Source organism: Rhinopithecus roxellana, chromosome 6 (assembly GCF_007565055.1).
Source record: "Rhinopithecus roxellana isolate Shanxi Qingling chromosome 6, ASM756505v1, whole genome shotgun sequence".
NCBI lineage: Eukaryota > Metazoa > Chordata > Mammalia > Primates > Cercopithecidae > Rhinopithecus > Rhinopithecus roxellana.
In genome coordinates this window covers 134,793,517-134,810,103 of record NC_044554.1, presented here as the reverse complement: position 1 = coordinate 134,810,103, position 16,587 = coordinate 134,793,517, and the positions used below count along the sequence as shown (strand labels likewise).

General features: G+C 40.7%; 1 protein-coding gene across 5 annotated transcripts in view; it reads left to right on the top strand.

Annotated features, from left to right (window-relative positions):
• KLHL7 (kelch like family member 7) overlaps window positions 1–16,587 on the top strand; it is a 158,772-nt gene that overhangs the window by 75,942 nt on the left and 66,243 nt on the right. Inside the window, exon 1 of one of the 5 annotated variants that reach the window (XM_010387729.1) lies at window positions 5,224–5,632. The exons of 1 other annotated variant lie outside the window; for it this stretch is intronic. In XM_010387729.1, coding sequence (XP_010386031.1) covers window positions 5,513–5,632 — 120 coding nt within the window. In that variant the 5' untranslated portion in view covers window positions 5,224–5,512. Of the gene's footprint in view, window positions 1–5,223; window positions 5,633–5,709; window positions 6,282–16,587 lie in introns of those variants that run through there. 3 more of the 5 variants (XM_030932886.1, XM_030932888.1, XM_030932889.1) reach the window with 3 other exon arrangements.

Sequence of the window (16,587 nt, the reverse complement as noted above, 5' to 3'; positions counted from 1 at the left end):
GTGCGTGAATAGAGGTATAAGTAATTCACAGAAAATGGGAATTGGCTAAGTTGACACTTCAAAAAGTACTGGACTATAGAAAAGTTGAATAGGTTTAAGTAATAGGTACAGAAAACCTTCTCTAAACACTTAATATGCAAATATATTTTGGGATTTTTCACTAAGGATATATTTTACATGTCTCTCAAAATTGTTGCAAAGGTTCTCTACCAATCACATGATTGTGATTGCAAACAGATTTATTATGCACAGATAGATGAACAGCAGGAATAAATAGAAGCCTAGGATCCACAGCAAGCCAGTCCTCTAAGTCTCAAGAAAGCTGCTGAGTGTGGAAAGGGCCTTATCTGTGTGTGCTCCACATCCCACTGCAGCTGAGGGACACTGAAAGCACTGTGCTCTGGGTTTTATACCCTAGGTGGCACTAGGATCACCGAGAACAAGTGCTGCAGTACACCCTGTTCTGCGAGGAACAAGGACACAACATGGATTATTCTGGACATTACCTCTCTATCTCAGAAAGTTGCATTCTAAGGTTATTCTGAGAACTACAAGTTGCAGGGAGAGCTGGATTGGCCAAGATCACCCAAGGACCTATCCTCCTGTGTGTGCATTCCCAGAGAACCAATTCAGGTTAGGGGAATCATAAGACTAGTGGTATTCTAAGAAACACATTTTGGGAAATTCTAGATTAAATAGTAACAAAGTTAATACAGGACAGGCACACCTCATTTTATTTGCAGTTTGCTTTATTGTGCTTCACAGATACTACATGTTCTTTTTTTTTCTTGTTTTTTTTTGCAAATTAATGGTTTGTGGCAACCCTGCATGGATCAAGTCTATCAGTACCATTTTTCCAACAGCATGTGCTCACTTTGTTGTGTCTCTGAGTCACATTGTGGTAATTCTTGCAATATTTCAAACATTATTATCATTATCATTATATCTGTTATGGTGACCTGTGATCAGTGATGTTTGATGTTACTATTATAATTGTTTTGGAGCACCATGAACTGAGCCCATAAAACAGCAAATTTAATCAATAAATGTTGCGTGTGTTCTCACCGCTCCAATGACCAGCTGTTCCCCATTTGTCTTTGTCTCCCCAGGCCTCTCTATTCCTCCAGACACAACAATATTGAAATTAAGCCAACTAACAACCCTACAATGGCCTCTAAGTGTTCAAGTGAAAGGAAGAGACGCACATCTCTAACTTTAAATAAATAGCTAGAAATGACTATGCTTAGTGAGGAAGGCATGTTGAAAGCCAAGACTGGGAAGCTAGGCTGCTTGGCACCAAACAGCCACATTATGAATGAAAAGCAAACACACTTGGAGGAAATTTAAAGTGCTACTCCAGTGAACACACAAATGATAATAAAGCAAACCAGCCTTAATGCTGATACGAAGAGTTTTAGTGGTCTAAATAAATCAAATCAGCTACTATACTCCCTTAAGCCAAAACCGAATCCAGAGCAAGATCCTAACACTATTCAGTTCTATGAAAGCTGAAAGAAGTAAGGAAGCTACCCAAGAAAAGCTAGAAGATAGCAGAGATTCATTCATGTGGTTTAAGGAAAGAGGCTATCTCCATAACATAAAAGTGTAAGGTAAGGCAACAAGTGCTGATGTAGAAACTGCAGCAAGTTATCCAGAAGACCCAGCTAAGATCTTGATGAGGATGGCTACATAAAACAACAGATTTTCAATGTAGATGAAACAACTTCTATTGGAAGAAGATGCCATCTAAGACTTTCATAGCTAAAGAGGAGAAGTCCATGCCTGTTTTCAAACTTTCAAGGACAGGCTAACTCTTCTTGTTAGCAGTTAATTCAGTTAGTGACTTGAAGTTGAAGCCAGTGCCCATTTACCATTCCAAAAATCCTAGGGTCCTGACAAATTATACTAAATCTTCTCTGCCTGTGCTCTATAAATGGAACAAGAATGTCTAGCTGGCAGCACATCTGTTTACAACACGGTTTACTGAATATTTTAAGTCCACTGTTGAGATCTACTGTTCAAAAAAAAAAGTGTCCTTTCAAAATATTACTGGTCATTGACAATGCACATGGTCACCCAAGAGCTATAATGGTGCTGTACAAGGAGATTAATGTTGTTTTTATGACTGCTAACACAACGTCTATTCTACAGCCCATGGATCAAGGAGTTATTTTGATTTTTAGGTATTATTATTTAAAATATGCATTTAATAAGGCTAGAGCTACCACAGACAGTGATTATTCTGATGTGGGGAAAGCACATTGAAAACCTTCTGGAAAAGATTCACCATTCTAGATGCCATTAAGAACATCTGTGATTGGGAGGAGGGAAAAATATCAACATTCACAGAAATTTGGAAGAAGTTGATTCCAGCCCTCATGGATGACTTTGAGAGGTTTGAGATTTCTGTGGAGAAAGTACCTGCAGATGTGGTGGAAATAGAAAAACAACTAGAATTAGAAGAGGAATGTGATGTGACTGAATTGCTGCAATCTCATGATAAAACTTGAATGGGTGAAGAGTTGCTTCTTATGGCTGAGCAAAGAAAGTGGTTGTTTGAAAAGGAATCTACTGATGGTGAAGACTCTGTAAATATTGTTGAAATGACAACAAAGGATGTAGAACAGTGCATAAACTTAGTTGATCAAGCGGAGACAGGGTTTGAGAGAATTGACTCCAATTTTGAAAGAAGTTCTACTATGGGTAAAATGCTATCAAACAGCATTGCATGATATGGAGAAATCTTTTGTGAAAGGGAGTCAATCAATGCAGCAAACTTCATTGTTGTCTTATTTTAAGAAATTGCCATAGCCACTCCCAACATTCAGAAACTACCATTCTGATCAGTCAGCAACCTGACCCTGATCAGTCAGCACCTACCAACATTGAGGCAAGACCTTCCACAAGCAAAATGACTGTGAATCTAGTGGGCATGGTGGTGTGGGCCTGTAGTCCCAGCTCCTCAGGAGGCTGAAGCAGGAGGACTGCTTGACCTCAGGAGTTTGCGGCTGTAGGATACTATGATCACATCTGTGAATAGCCACTGTACTCAATCCTGGAGAACACAGCAAGACTCCATCTCTTATAAAAATAAAAATAAAAAGAAATTTAAAACTTGCAACTTGCAAAGGCTTAGATGATCATTAGCAATTTTTAGCAACAAAGCACTTTTTAATTAAGGTATGTGCATTGCTTTTGCAGATACAATGTATTATTGTACAAAGTATTATTGCACACTTAACAGACTACAGTATAGTGTAAACATAACTTGCATATGTTTTGGGAAACCAAAAAATTTGTGTGACTCACTTTACTGCGATATTTACTTTATGTGGTGGTCTGGAACAGAACCTGAAATCTCTCTGAGGTATGTGTGTATTATTAACTCAGTAAAGTAATTTTAAGGGTCTTGTGCTGGCACCCCTCTAAGCATTTTTATAATCTTTATGGCAGTTCCATGTGGTAGGTTCTATTTTCACAGATAAGGAGACTGAGGCATAAGAAGTTAAGCAATTTGTCCAAAGTTGCACAACTAGAAAGTTGAGATGCTTGACTTTGCATCCAGGCAAAGTCTCATGCTTAACCCCTGTACTGTATAATCTCTGTGGTCTCTTTGAGTTCTGAATCCTACGGCTCTTCCATGAACTTTGATGTTTTATATTCAGCAATATGTAAAAAGACTGTTCTAACAACAAGCACTAAGGATGCTGTTCCTTGTTTCTTTTTTGCTTTATTACAGAACAGCATTCTTTTTCATCACCTACATTTCTGCTTTGAATCATGGATCCTTCATCTCTCAAGGCCTTCGAGTTAGAAGACAGATTTCTACTTCTTTTCGATAAAAAAAAGAAAAAAAAAAGTTATTCTGTTTTTCTTCAGTGTCCTGGGTCATTTAATAAAGTGAATGAAAAATTTTCTCATTTCTAATTTTATTAACAATAAATTATTCCTATTGCCAGGGTTCACCTTAAATCCCCAAATCAACTAGTTAAAATAGAGGCACATCTGAGAACCTCTAGATTAAAAGAAGAAAGATAAAGTCTACAGAGACATAAATATTTTACTCTTTTGTAAAAATTGAGGTGTATATACAGTTTGCTCTTTCATCTGGATTATGCTATGTTGTTTGTCCCCAACAAGAAAAGTATACTGTGGGCTAAGCCTGGCGGCTCATTCCTGTAATCCCAGCACTTTGGGAGGCCTAGGTGGGAAGATTGCATAACGCCAGGAGTTCGAGACAAGCCTGGGCAACATAGTGTGACCTCTTCTCCAACACCACCAACACCACCAACAACAAAATTTTAAAATTAAAAATTAGCCCAGAGTTGTGTTGCACACCTGTAGTCCCAGCTACCTGGGAGGCTGAGATGGGAAGATTGCTTAAGCCCAGGAGTTCTGAGGCTTCAAGCCACTGCACTGCACCCCCAGCCTGGGCGACAGGGCAGAGACTCTGCCTCAAAAAAAAAAAAAAAAAAAAGGCTCAATAGTGTAAATTATGTTACATAAAATGTCTCTATACAGTCCTATATAGACCGAGGAGGAAAACCAATGAAATATAAAGTTTTCATAATATTAATGTACAATTTCAAATAATCCTATATATTACTATACACTAGAAAGAATATGGTTACAAAAAGCATTTCCATGAGGGCTGTGATTGAGTTCCGTGTTACCGTAAAAACACTTAGAGAAGCCTAACTGAAGATTTCTAGAACTGACTGACAACTGATTTCAGTTGTGAACACATAGTAAGCCAGCCTAGTTAGGCAGACACTCACTGCTCGCCAAGGAGACAGCAACGGGACTGTGTGCTGTTGCTTTATGAATCCCATGAAAATAAATCTTGTACTCCGTGTAACAAGACTTTAACGCGCAGTAACATCCTTTCATCATTTAACAGTTATTGAGCGCTTACCATACACCAGGCTCAGATACTGCACTGAACACCGACCCTGTTCCCATGAAGCCTTACACTGATGGGAGTCACCTTTGCATGTTCCACCGCCCAATTATAAAAAAACACAAAGATAATCACGTAACCGAAACCTGGAAATCTGCCTTGGGCACACAGAAGGGCAGGCGCGACCTCGGACCAGCTCTGAGGCAAAATTCACCCAGCGCGGGACAGCGACATAGCACCCGGCCGCACTTGTGCCTGCAGTCGCATTGCTCGGAGCGGCGCGCCACTGTGACGTTCGAGGCCCCTCCCCTGACTCCCTTCAAAGGGCCCCCGCTTCCTTGCGCGAAGTGCGCAGGCTCCTCGGCCGGACTCGGGTTCTGGCCGGGGACTCAGCCCAGCTGGCAGCATTGCTCCCTGAGCGCTCCTGAGGGGGCCGCCCGGCCTTGTCTTTCGGCAGTGGCCGAGCCACCGCCGCCTGCCGCCTGTTCCAGAGCTGGGTGCTGCAGCCGCAGTCCCGATCGCCGTGTTTGGTCGATAGAATCCCCAGTGTGCCCAGAGTGCGACCCCTCGCCCGGCCCGGCAAGCCCCGGGCGTGAACCGAGCTGAGGGAGGATGGCAGCCTCCGGAGTGGAGAAGAGCAGCAAGAAGAAGACAGAGAAGAAACTTGCTGCTCGGGAAGAAGCTAAATTGTTGGCGGGTTTCATGGGCGTCATGAATAACATGCGGAAACAGGTACCGCCTCTGTGGGAGTGACGGACGACGGTGGGAGGTGGTCCGGGGCTCGGGTCCCTGGCTCCCGGGATCGAACCCCGCACCCTGTGGATCGCGCCCCTCTTCCTCGGTCCTCACCCCTTCTTCCATTTTCGCAGGCGAGCGAGTCCGCAGTTAGTAGAGGGGCGCCTAAAACAATTCTCGAGCAAAAGTGCTTCTCGTCTGCGGAGGATGTAGCTCCCAAGTCCGACTCCTGGGGGACTCCTCGGGCTGGCTTTCGCCGTCGGGTATAGGTTGTGTAACAGCTCTGCCCTAGTTATCTCTTTGTGAGGCGAGGATTCTTCCACCGGCGAGCCGTTTTAAAGTGTCGTGAGATCTTGTGTGAAGAAACCCATTGGCATAGCCCAAACCGAAGCCCCCAAAGGGAGGAGAGTTGCTGGCCTGAAATCAGCTGCTCTTAAATAAGGATCCCCGCCCCCTCCAGTGTTTCCCCGGTGGAGCTAGTTGAAAACGAGTCCTCCTGTACGTGTTAATTTAGAGCAGAAGCAGCCATCGATAAATACCATGCCATCTTCTAAGGACACTCTGCGCCCCTGTTATTAAGAGGAGCTCTTTGTTCTGTCTTTGGTGTGTGGTGCATTCATGAAATTCTGCAGCACATCGGCGAAAGGTGGGTTATGAAAAGAACGGATTTTAACGCTGGCGAAGGTGAACCAAAGAGGCTTTATTATTTATTTTTTTAATTCCATAACATCTATACCGATAAGCATAGAAAGTCACTTTTTCCTTTCTGTAAGCTTTATTTATAGATAATACACATCTAAGGAGATTTGTGGGAATGTTTGGGTTTTGTTGACTGGGATCCTATTTCAAGAGGACAAAGCAGGATGTGAGTTGCGTGTAACTGCAAAACCTAGTTTGCTTTGTCTAGTGGTTCTGGGAATATGGGCAACAGTAGAGGAATTTAAGATTTTTATGAAGATATTAACTTCTGGTTTCTATAAGCAAACGCTGACTGCAGGGATCTTGTCTTTGTTCACCAGCTCCTGCTACAGTGCACCAGTGCAGTCTTTGGGAATGCTTTTAAATCTTTCCTGGCCTTTGTGCTGAAGTACTGTGAATGTCTGAATTCGTTAATTCATGCGACTTACTTCCATGTATCTATTTTCAAATTCATGTTCCTTTCATGTAAACCTTTTTGTATCTACAATACCACAGACTTCAAATTGCTGGTGCATTTAGCTATTGCCTGCCTGTAATGGTAGTTGAACATAGTTTACCAGTGCTTAAACTTGTTCAAGACTCATTGGGTTCCCTCCCACTCCCTCAAATATGTATTTTCATTCGTGGATCATAGCATCGTAAAGCATTGCCTCAATCCCTAATAGATAGGGTGCAACTGGGTTGCAGTAGCAAATATTTACTTGAGGAAGAGAGGATTATCTGAGACTGTCCGTTTAACTCTTTGGATTTAAAAATTGACTCACATTTCCTAGCTTTGGAGTATATTAACATCACTTATTTACTGTTACAATAGAAATACAGTTACTGAAAAATCAGGGTTCTGTTACTGAGTAGGAAGGAAAAATTGGTTACTTGGTGAACAACCAGGGATCCCCTCCACAATGATTAACTGACCTTAATCTGCCAGGTTCTCCTTTTGTCAGTGGTTTGACATGTGATTCAAACAGTTCTCCGATAGCACTTTTATCAACTTCATGGAATCATGCATCTTTTGCAAGATGTGCAGTTTCACTTTGCAATTGATTTACATTATGGTTATATTGTATTGTCCTGTTTAACATCATAAGACAGGAAATAATTCACCAAGAATGACTGACAAGGGCAGTTGATGGGAATTGGCAGAAACAGTAGCTGGCCTGAGCCAGAGGAGGAATGTTTGAGCGAGGACCAACTTTATAAGTGCTCTTGTTCTTCAGTAAATATTTTTGTGTTATGACTACTTTTGTATCCCTTTACAATCTCATTGCTTTAAGAATCAGGATAATGAGTGCCTAGATGACGAGGACCCCTCTGTAAACATCCAGAAACATTCCTTCAAGAATTTCAGAACACTGTGAGATTAGCATACCTCAGTTCCAATCCCTGCTCTCTCATTATTTCATTTTGTTATTTTAGATAACATGATTTAGGTCATTCCATCTCTCTGTAGCATAGTGGCCAATTCTATACATCGAGGCAAAAGGGGCTTCTGCAGAGCCAGCAGCCTCGGCTTCTTCTAAAGCCTTTTCCTACATTGTTTTTGTCATTTCTAGCCTTTTGTTTCTAAGTAAACTCTCCAGTGAAGTATGGGATACATAGAAGAGGGCACAAATCATAAATGTACAACTCAATTATTACAAAGTGCACATCCCACCAACAAGACTAGAACATGACCAGTACTCCAGAGGTACCCCTTATGCCCTTCTCAGTCACTAACCCCACAGTAGTAACAACTATTCTAACTTCTGTTAGAGCAGAAGTTAGAGCAGAAGCAGCCATTGATAAATGCCATGCCACCTTCTAAGGGCACTGTGCGCCCTTGTTATTAAGAGGAGCTCTTTGTTCTGTCTTTGGTGTGTGGTACATTCATGAAAGTCTGCAGCACATTGGCAAAAGGTGGGGTTTTCCTGTTTTTGAACTTATATAAATGTAATCATATGGCATAAACTCTTGTGTTTTGATTTCTTAAAGCCAACATTGTTTGTGAGATTATTCTGTGCTTTGTGTAGCACTACTTCATCCTTGTGGTATATAGTATCCCACTGAATAAATATAGCACAATTTATCCATTGTATCATTATGGACATTTGGGTTATTTCTAGTTTGGGACTATTAAGACTAGTACTACTTTGAACATTTTTGTACACTTTGTACATACCTTTTGGTATGCATATGTATATATTAATATTTGTGTTGGGAAATGCCAAACAGGAATTTTTGAGTCATAAGCTATATCACCTTCAACTTTAAAAGATATTGTCACGTACTTTTCCGAAGTGTTTGTACCATGTTATGCTTCTGCCAGTTGTGTGTGAGAGAGGCTTTTGCTCCGCATCCTTGCCATCACTTGATGTTGTCAATCTTATCACTTTAGCAATTCTAACTGGGTAGCATCTTATTTAATTAGATTGAATACTTTTTCATGTATTTCTTTAACTTTTTGCTTAGATTAATGTTATTACCTGATATGTAATATAGAAGCTTTACAAGGCAGGTCTGGGTCACAATCACTATTACACTTGCACCTTGCTGTTGCCATACTCTTCTTTTGTGTTAATGAAGTCCAGGAGTCTCTTAACATTGGAGGAAGATGTTTTAAGACCTTCCTGAGTACCAACATAGTTTGTAGTTTCTCCACATTAAATGAATTAAAGCATAATTGGAACTTGAAAGCTTATGTTAAAGTCCTTATTGAGAGTTATGTGAGAGAACTACAAAGCTGATTTGACAATTAGATACTGGGCAGTTAACTGGGCTCACCTGCTGGCTAAAATGACTTTGCTTCTGTATTCTCATCTGTCTGACTGTAAATTACTACATGTCATTATCTTTAGGTTCTCTTGTGAATAATCTAAACCTTCAGTATTAAACCCTTGATAATAATAAGACTTCTTGAGCCCTTATAACTCTGTTCCAGCCACTTTGCAGAATGCTTTACATGCTTTGTCTTATTTAATTCTCTTAACTTTCATTGACAACTCCAGTCATCCAGACCTTTCTATTCATTTTCCTGTACTTTACTGTTTTCTGTTTTTTTCTGTCTGTCCAGCTTAGAAGCTATTGTCACTCCACTGTCTCTCCAGTGCCCCAGCTTTCTTGGCCCTCTGTCCCTTTTTCATGTCCATCTGGCAAACTTCAGTATTGATGACTGATTGCCTTCTTCATGCACGGCTCCAAGCACAGCTGGAAAATATCTCATTATTGGGCAACTTCTGCCAAGTAAGTGCTTGGCCACTAATTTCCACTAGGCTATCAGTGCCAGTGAGCAATCTTTTTGTTTTACTATTTTCCTCCAATCTGAGTCCTTTCTATAGATCCTCACTTTCAGCAGATCACCCTCTTTTGACACCATAGATAAATATAAGTCATTAGTCTAGAATTATCTACCTTTTCACTTTCTACCACCAGATCTATAAACCTATTTTGACACTTTCCCTTTTCTCTTCTTATCCTCCTGCAATGGAGATGCTGCTTCTTTTTCTAAGGCCAGTACTTCTATCTAGGCTTTGGTTTCCTGGATGCTGGGCTTCTCAGAAGTATTATACTGTTGGTTATTCCATCTTTGTTGAGCATCTTTAACTTTTCTTCTTTGCTGGATTCTTGCTATTGGCACTTAAGCTTGTTTTAACCTCTCCAACTTTTGAACCAACCAACCAGCAAACCCATTCTTAATTTCAACGTACCCCCGTAAATACTTCTCTCCTCCCATTAAAATGAGAATTTGGGTAAATTCACTACGTTTTCTTAGTCACTATTTATTTATTCCTCTAGTTCAATTTGGCTTGCAAGCTCATTCATTGAAACGAGTACTTATTGACAACCCACTGTATGCTAGACATTTTGCTAGATTCTGGGGTTGCAATGATAAGCAAACCCTGACAGTCCCAATCCTCATGTGGTTTATAGTCTAGTAGAAAAGCAAGACATTAGTCAAGTAATCACACAAATAAATGTAATATTGCAACAGTGGTAGGTATTACACAAGAGAATAATGTGGTACAACGAGGGCACATGGGTGAGTAATTTGACCATCAGGAAGTTTTCTCTAAGGAAGTGGTCATTGAGAGCTGAAATAAGAGTAGGTGTTAACTAGGTAAAGGGAAAAGGGAAGAGTGACTCAAGTAGAGGGAACAACATATTCAGAGGCTGTGAGTTGGAGACCTACTTTCTTATAGAATGGCAAGTTTGAGACTGATTAAAGGTCAGTGTAATTGGAGCACAGAACATAAGGGAGACGATGGTTCTAGATGAAACTGGTGAAGTAGCTAGGGATCTGCCCATGCATAGCTTCATAAGTCAAGTTAGGCGATTTGCCCTTATTCTAAAATCTGTGTGTGCATGTTTGTGTGCATGTGCATGCGTGTTTGTAGAGATGGGGTGTTTTCCTCTTTAAAAAAAGATGACTTGGCCTGGCACAATGGCTCACACCTGTAATCGCAGCACTATGGGAGGCTGAGGCAGGTGGATCACCTGAGGTCAGGAGTTTGAGACCAGCCTGGCAAACATGGTGAAACCCCATCTCTACTAAAACTTAAAAAAATTAGCCGCGCATAGTGTCACGTGCCTGTAGTCCAAGCTACTCACAAGACTGAGGCAGGAGAATTGCTTGAACCTGGGAGGCAGAGGTTGCAGTGAGCCAAGATTGTGCCATTGCATTCCAGCCTGGAGACAGAGTGAGACTCTATCAAAAAAAAAAAAAAAAAAAAAAAAAAAAAAAAAAAAAAAAAAAAAAAGACTTACTGCTCTATGTAAATGAATTAAAGAGTTTTCAGAGTGGTTGTTGGCAGACCAAATAGGAAGCTGTAGTAGTCCAGTGAGACATGATGGTCCTTTGGACTGAGGTGATGACAGTGGTAGCCACAAGCAACATTAATGAAGAAAAGGTGATAGATTAAAAAGATAATAAAATCAACAGGACTTGGTGATGATAACTACCGTATGTAGTTGTGATAACTAAATTAGGTAACCAAATTAAGATAACTTAAAATACGACCTGATAACAAGTAACATCTCAATAAGTGTTAGCTATTTGTGTTGTGATGCTAGTACTTGATTGGATGTTGAGGGATTCAGCATAAGGTGTCACTTATAATCTCTAGGATTCTGGAATGCATAACTAAATGGATGATGACACTATTCACTGAGAAAGGAGATATTGGAAAAGGAGCAAGGCATTGGGGAAAGGATTATAATTTGTGTTTTAGATGTGTTTAGTTTGTGATATCATTGGGACACAAGTATATATGACAGGTTGACAGGTCTGGAAAGTAGTGGATTAGATGTATACATTTGTGAATTATCTGCATGTAGACGATAACTTCTTCATTGAAGCTGTGAAGAGTCAAGAGTCCAGAATAAAGGATAGGAAATGGGCCTATGGAGGAGATAACAAAGGAGTCACCAGAAGAATAGGAGAAAAATGGAGAGTTTTGAAAATTGGGATGAAATTGTTTCTCCTTCCCAAGAGGAGGATCACAGGAAGTCAGAATGGCCAAATGGTCTAAAGCACTGTGTTCAGAGGAGAACTGCAATATTTGAAGTTGATAAAAGGTCAGAATAAGATTAAAACTAAAAATACTTGTAGGACATAGCAACACAGAGTGGTTTGTTGACTGTAGTAAGACTTATTTGATGGGGAGACAAATGGGAGTCTGATTAATGTAAGCTGAAGTGAGTAGAATATGAGGAAATTCAGGCAGCTGTTTTGAGAAATTTGGCCTTGAAGGGAGAGGGAGTCAAACGAAGGTTGCTGGGTTTTATTTGTTTAAATGGGAAAGATATAGATGTCTTTAAAAACTAGTGAGAAAAAGAGATGTAGAGGTTGAATGTATATGAGGCAGAGTGGGTAATTAATAGATAATTCCTGAGATGAGATCCAAACCAAATGTGATTAATCTTAGACAGGGGTGGAGGGCAGTTCCTCTTCCACAAGAAGTGGGAAGGAGGAGGGGATTGATAGTAGGTGTGTTTGAAATCAGAAAAATGAAGGAGTTTCTATCAAGTGACTTTTCTCTAAAAAAAAAAAAAAAGATCATCTGCTAAAATGAAGGAGGAAGAAGGCAAAGCTGGAGGTTGAGGAAAGTAGTCTTTGCAAAGAATAGAAATTGTATTATGGCTATCAGTATTTTTGAAGATTCTCTTGAAGTTGTCATGAACTTATGTTGAATATTAAGCTAGCCTTCAAAGCCCTATCTTTTGTTCTTTTTAGCTGATGAGGAGGTAAAAATTAGGAGGCTAATATAGGCAGGTCACAGTCTTAACTTTCAATCCCATGGAAACATTTTTCTATCACTTGGTTGAATCACTTTTCTTTTGGGCCTCCAAATCTCTAAACTAACAGAACCCACTAGCAGAAAGACTAATTGCTGAGATTAGAAGCAAAATATTTGTAAGTGAATCATTAAGTATAATATTGAAGGGAGCCAGGCCAGGCACGGTGGCTCACAATTGTAATCCCAGCACTTTGGGAGGCTGGGGTGGGCAGATCATTTGAGGCCAGGAGCTTGCGACCAGCCTGGCCAACATGGTGAAACCCCCGTCTCTACTAAAAATACAAAAATTTGCTGGATGACGCATTCCTGTAATCCCAGCTACTCAAGAGGTTGAGGCAGGAGAATCGCTTGAACCCAGGAGGCAGAAGTTGCCATGAGCCGAGATCGTGCCATTGCACTCCAGTCTGGGTAACAAGAGTGAAACTGTCTCAAAAAAAAAAAAAAAAAAACCCAAATATTGAAGGGAGCCTCTTCCATTTTTTGGTTGCCAGGCTGTTAATTCTTGCTACAGAGAGACCATTCTGTCTATATAAATTATATTAGATTAGCTTATTTAAGAATGCTGCTACATAAAAAAGAAGCTCAAAAAGCACGAATGTAAGAAGCTGAAAGGAAATCAGGCATCCTGAGCTCGTATATATCTCACTTCCTCACTTTGTCAAACGAGAGAGGAGTAGCTAATCTAATTAAGTTGGAACTGAAGACACTGCTGTTTTATTAATGGTAAAGTTACTCTGTTGAGAGCTACCTTGTTGTATTTAAGGACTCCATCTGCTGAGTAGGACAGGTAAGGTGTGTGTTATGATGGACTCCATAAGCTGCGTTTGGGCCAAGCCATCTCTCTCATTTTTCCCACGTAGGACATATGACTGTGCAGATTCCAAAATTTAGATTATTGGGATATGTAGGGGCAATTTAAAGGTTGGCTTATCAAGCAAAGCTTCATTTTCCAACTTTGTTTTATGAGAGAAGCACTGCATATGGGAGATTAACAAGTACTTGCCCTTCAGTCAAAAGTGCATCTTGTTATGTCTTATTTGGTTATTGATCCTTCCTTATATAAACAACCTGAGTTGAGAATCTCAGTGGGCTGAATGATAGAATTCAGGCACCAAAGCCCCACTGCAAACCTCCAGCACAAAGTAGCTGGACCAAGTAGCTCTAAGTCATTTTTTCCAAGTTTGCCTTGTCTTTTGGGCTATTTTCTTACTACCTCAGGGAATGCTTTGTTTTATCTTCGGTGCTTATATGGCTATTTTCCTCTACCAATAACTGTTCTTTTTTGTATCCTCCGAAGACCAGCTTAAGAGGTTTTTAAAATTTTTACCCAAGAATGCTTTGAAATGGGTGGATAACCATTAACACCAGGCCTTCAGATACTATAGGCTGGCAGTTACTCACTTCTCTTTCCCATCTCAAATTTTTCTAAGCCGAGGTGTCATTCATAGCTCTCTAGATGTTCTGTGGTGAACCAAATGACAGCCTAAAGCACTCTGTATAATTCTGTATTAGCAACACAAAATGTCCCAAATCTGACTGTTATGAGCCCTCTCATGATTAAATTCCAACATCTATGTTCTTCCTCTGAATTAAAATGAAAGGCAGTTGAATTCCAAATATGTGCTCACCCTGGTTTCTTATACTGTTCAGTTTAGTCAGCCAGAAAGCATTTGCTTGAGTGTTTGGGTACAGTCAGGGTAGCTTCTTCAGCAGCTGCAATGTGGGCTGGCTTCCACTGGAATGGATTGTTAGCTTAGCACCTCCAAAGCTGACTTTCTCCAATTTCAAGGTAGTTGATGCCACACTTTTCCAGTATGTCAGAATGTCCCTAGGATTGATACAAGAAGATCTCTCATCTCTATACCAAGCAGCCCAGATGTTGACATATTATTTATACAATCCTAACCCACATTATTTTTCACAGCCAAAAACAGAGTATAAACTTTGGTTTCTGGGGAACAGAGGGTTTTCAAATAAAACGTAACAATCTTGGCTTTTGGCTTGCCAGTCTGAATCAGCTTTCTATAATCTACAGACTCTAGGCTAAACTCAGTTGGGAGGAATCTTCCATGCTTATAGGGGCACTGTGTACCATCTATAGAAGAAATTTCTTCAATATATATTGATGCTTCTGTGGCATAGGACTCATTCTTTTTGTTTGTTTGTTTGTTTTTTTGAGATGAAATCTTGCTCTGTAGCCCAGGCTGGAGTGCAGTGGCGTGATCTCAGCTCACTGCAACCTCTGCCTCCTGGATTCAAGCAATTCTCCTGCCTCAGCCCCCCGAGTAGCTGGGACTACAGGTGCCCGCCACCACACCGGCTAATTTTTTGTATTTTTAGTAGAGACAGGGTTTCACCATGTTAGCCAGGATGGCCTTCATCTCCTGACCTCGTGATCTGCCCTCCTCGGCCTCCCAAAGTGCTGGGATTACCGGCATGAGCCACCGCGCATGGCCAGGACTCATTCTTTTTCTTGGACAATTGTTAGAAATTTGCCAGGATAATACTCAGCTATCAGGTATCATAGAGTTTCCCTTCTTTCCCTATTGTCCATCCTGCACATTTAAAGCTTAATTTTGACATCTTTTTTGAACCCTGTGTTCCTGGCAACCTGATGCTGAAATGATTGAGTTCTATCTAATGACAAAGCTTCTCTCATTTTTGAGAGAAGAGTGATTCACATTTGTAGCCAGCAGTTCTGCAGACCACAGTTTGTGGCCTTGCATTCCTTACAATTCTGAGCTTCCTGATTGTTCCGCAGCTTTGTGTGCCCATTAAGATCCTATCATGCTGTGAAATGCCTTATATCTATGAATCCTGTCTCTTGGAGGGGTTTGTCCTCCTTTCCTCTCCATTTGTCTCAGCTGGAGAATGGCCTTTAACATTCCTTTAAGACCTGTGGTCCCACAGGGACGAATAAGGCCCTTACAGCATGCTCCTAAAAACCTTGCTTTTCCTCAGTATTTGAATTTTGTAGGCCTTGCAAACTCAGCAGCAGTGCAGACATGTTCCTTTCTGTTACCTCTTGGTGTCAAAATGGGCTATGTCTCTAGTGTTGCATTTTCCTCTATGGTACATCTGTTCTTTCAGGCAGCCTCAGCTGACTTGTTAACCTGCTTAAGTTGGATCTTTTCCTTTCTACATCAGGTAGCTGACCCTTTTAGATTAGAATACCTTTCTTTTTCTTTTCCTTATGATTTTGGTGTTTGTTTTGCTTACATACTTATTCCTCTAATGCATTTCCTACAGAGCTTCCCCTAGTGGAAAATAAGAGAGCACATGTGTTCAGAATTAGTTCAGTTATGCCAGCCTTCACTAATCTCAGAAAGGTAATTCTAATTGTGGGTATGTCCAGCATATAACTTAGAGCCGGACTACTTTTGGGTTATTTGACTTACTTTAATGTGATCTAGCACTCTCCCTTAGAGTCTTAGTTCCACAAACTTCTCAGTTCCACTATATACCATATGCCACATAGCAAATACCACACCTGTCTTCCCAGCAATATCAACTTGAAAATTACTTAATAATGCAAGAAATACTCTTGCTGATCTTTCTCCTTTTCAAATCTGTCTGAACTTAATTGTAATGGCCTATTATAGTTGTCCTATTCTTTAAGGGAAGTCTTCTAATTTTCTCTTAATATCTTTAGCATTAAGAGGAATCATAAAATTTTCCTAGATCCAGGCTTTTTTTTTTTTTGAGATCAAGTCTCGCTTTGTCACCCAGGCTGGAGTGCAGTGGCATGATCTCAGTTCACTGCAACCTCTGCCTCCCGGGTTCAAGTGATTCTCCTGCCTCAGCCTCCCGAGTAGCTGCTATTGCAGATGTGCACTACCAAGCCTGGCTAATTTGTGTATTTTTAGTAGAGTCAGCGTTTTGCCATGTTGGCCAGGCTGGTCTTGAACTCCTGACCTCAGGTGATCCACATGCCTTGGCTCCCAAAGTGCTGATCCAGGCCTTTCTGAGAGAACCGTTTTA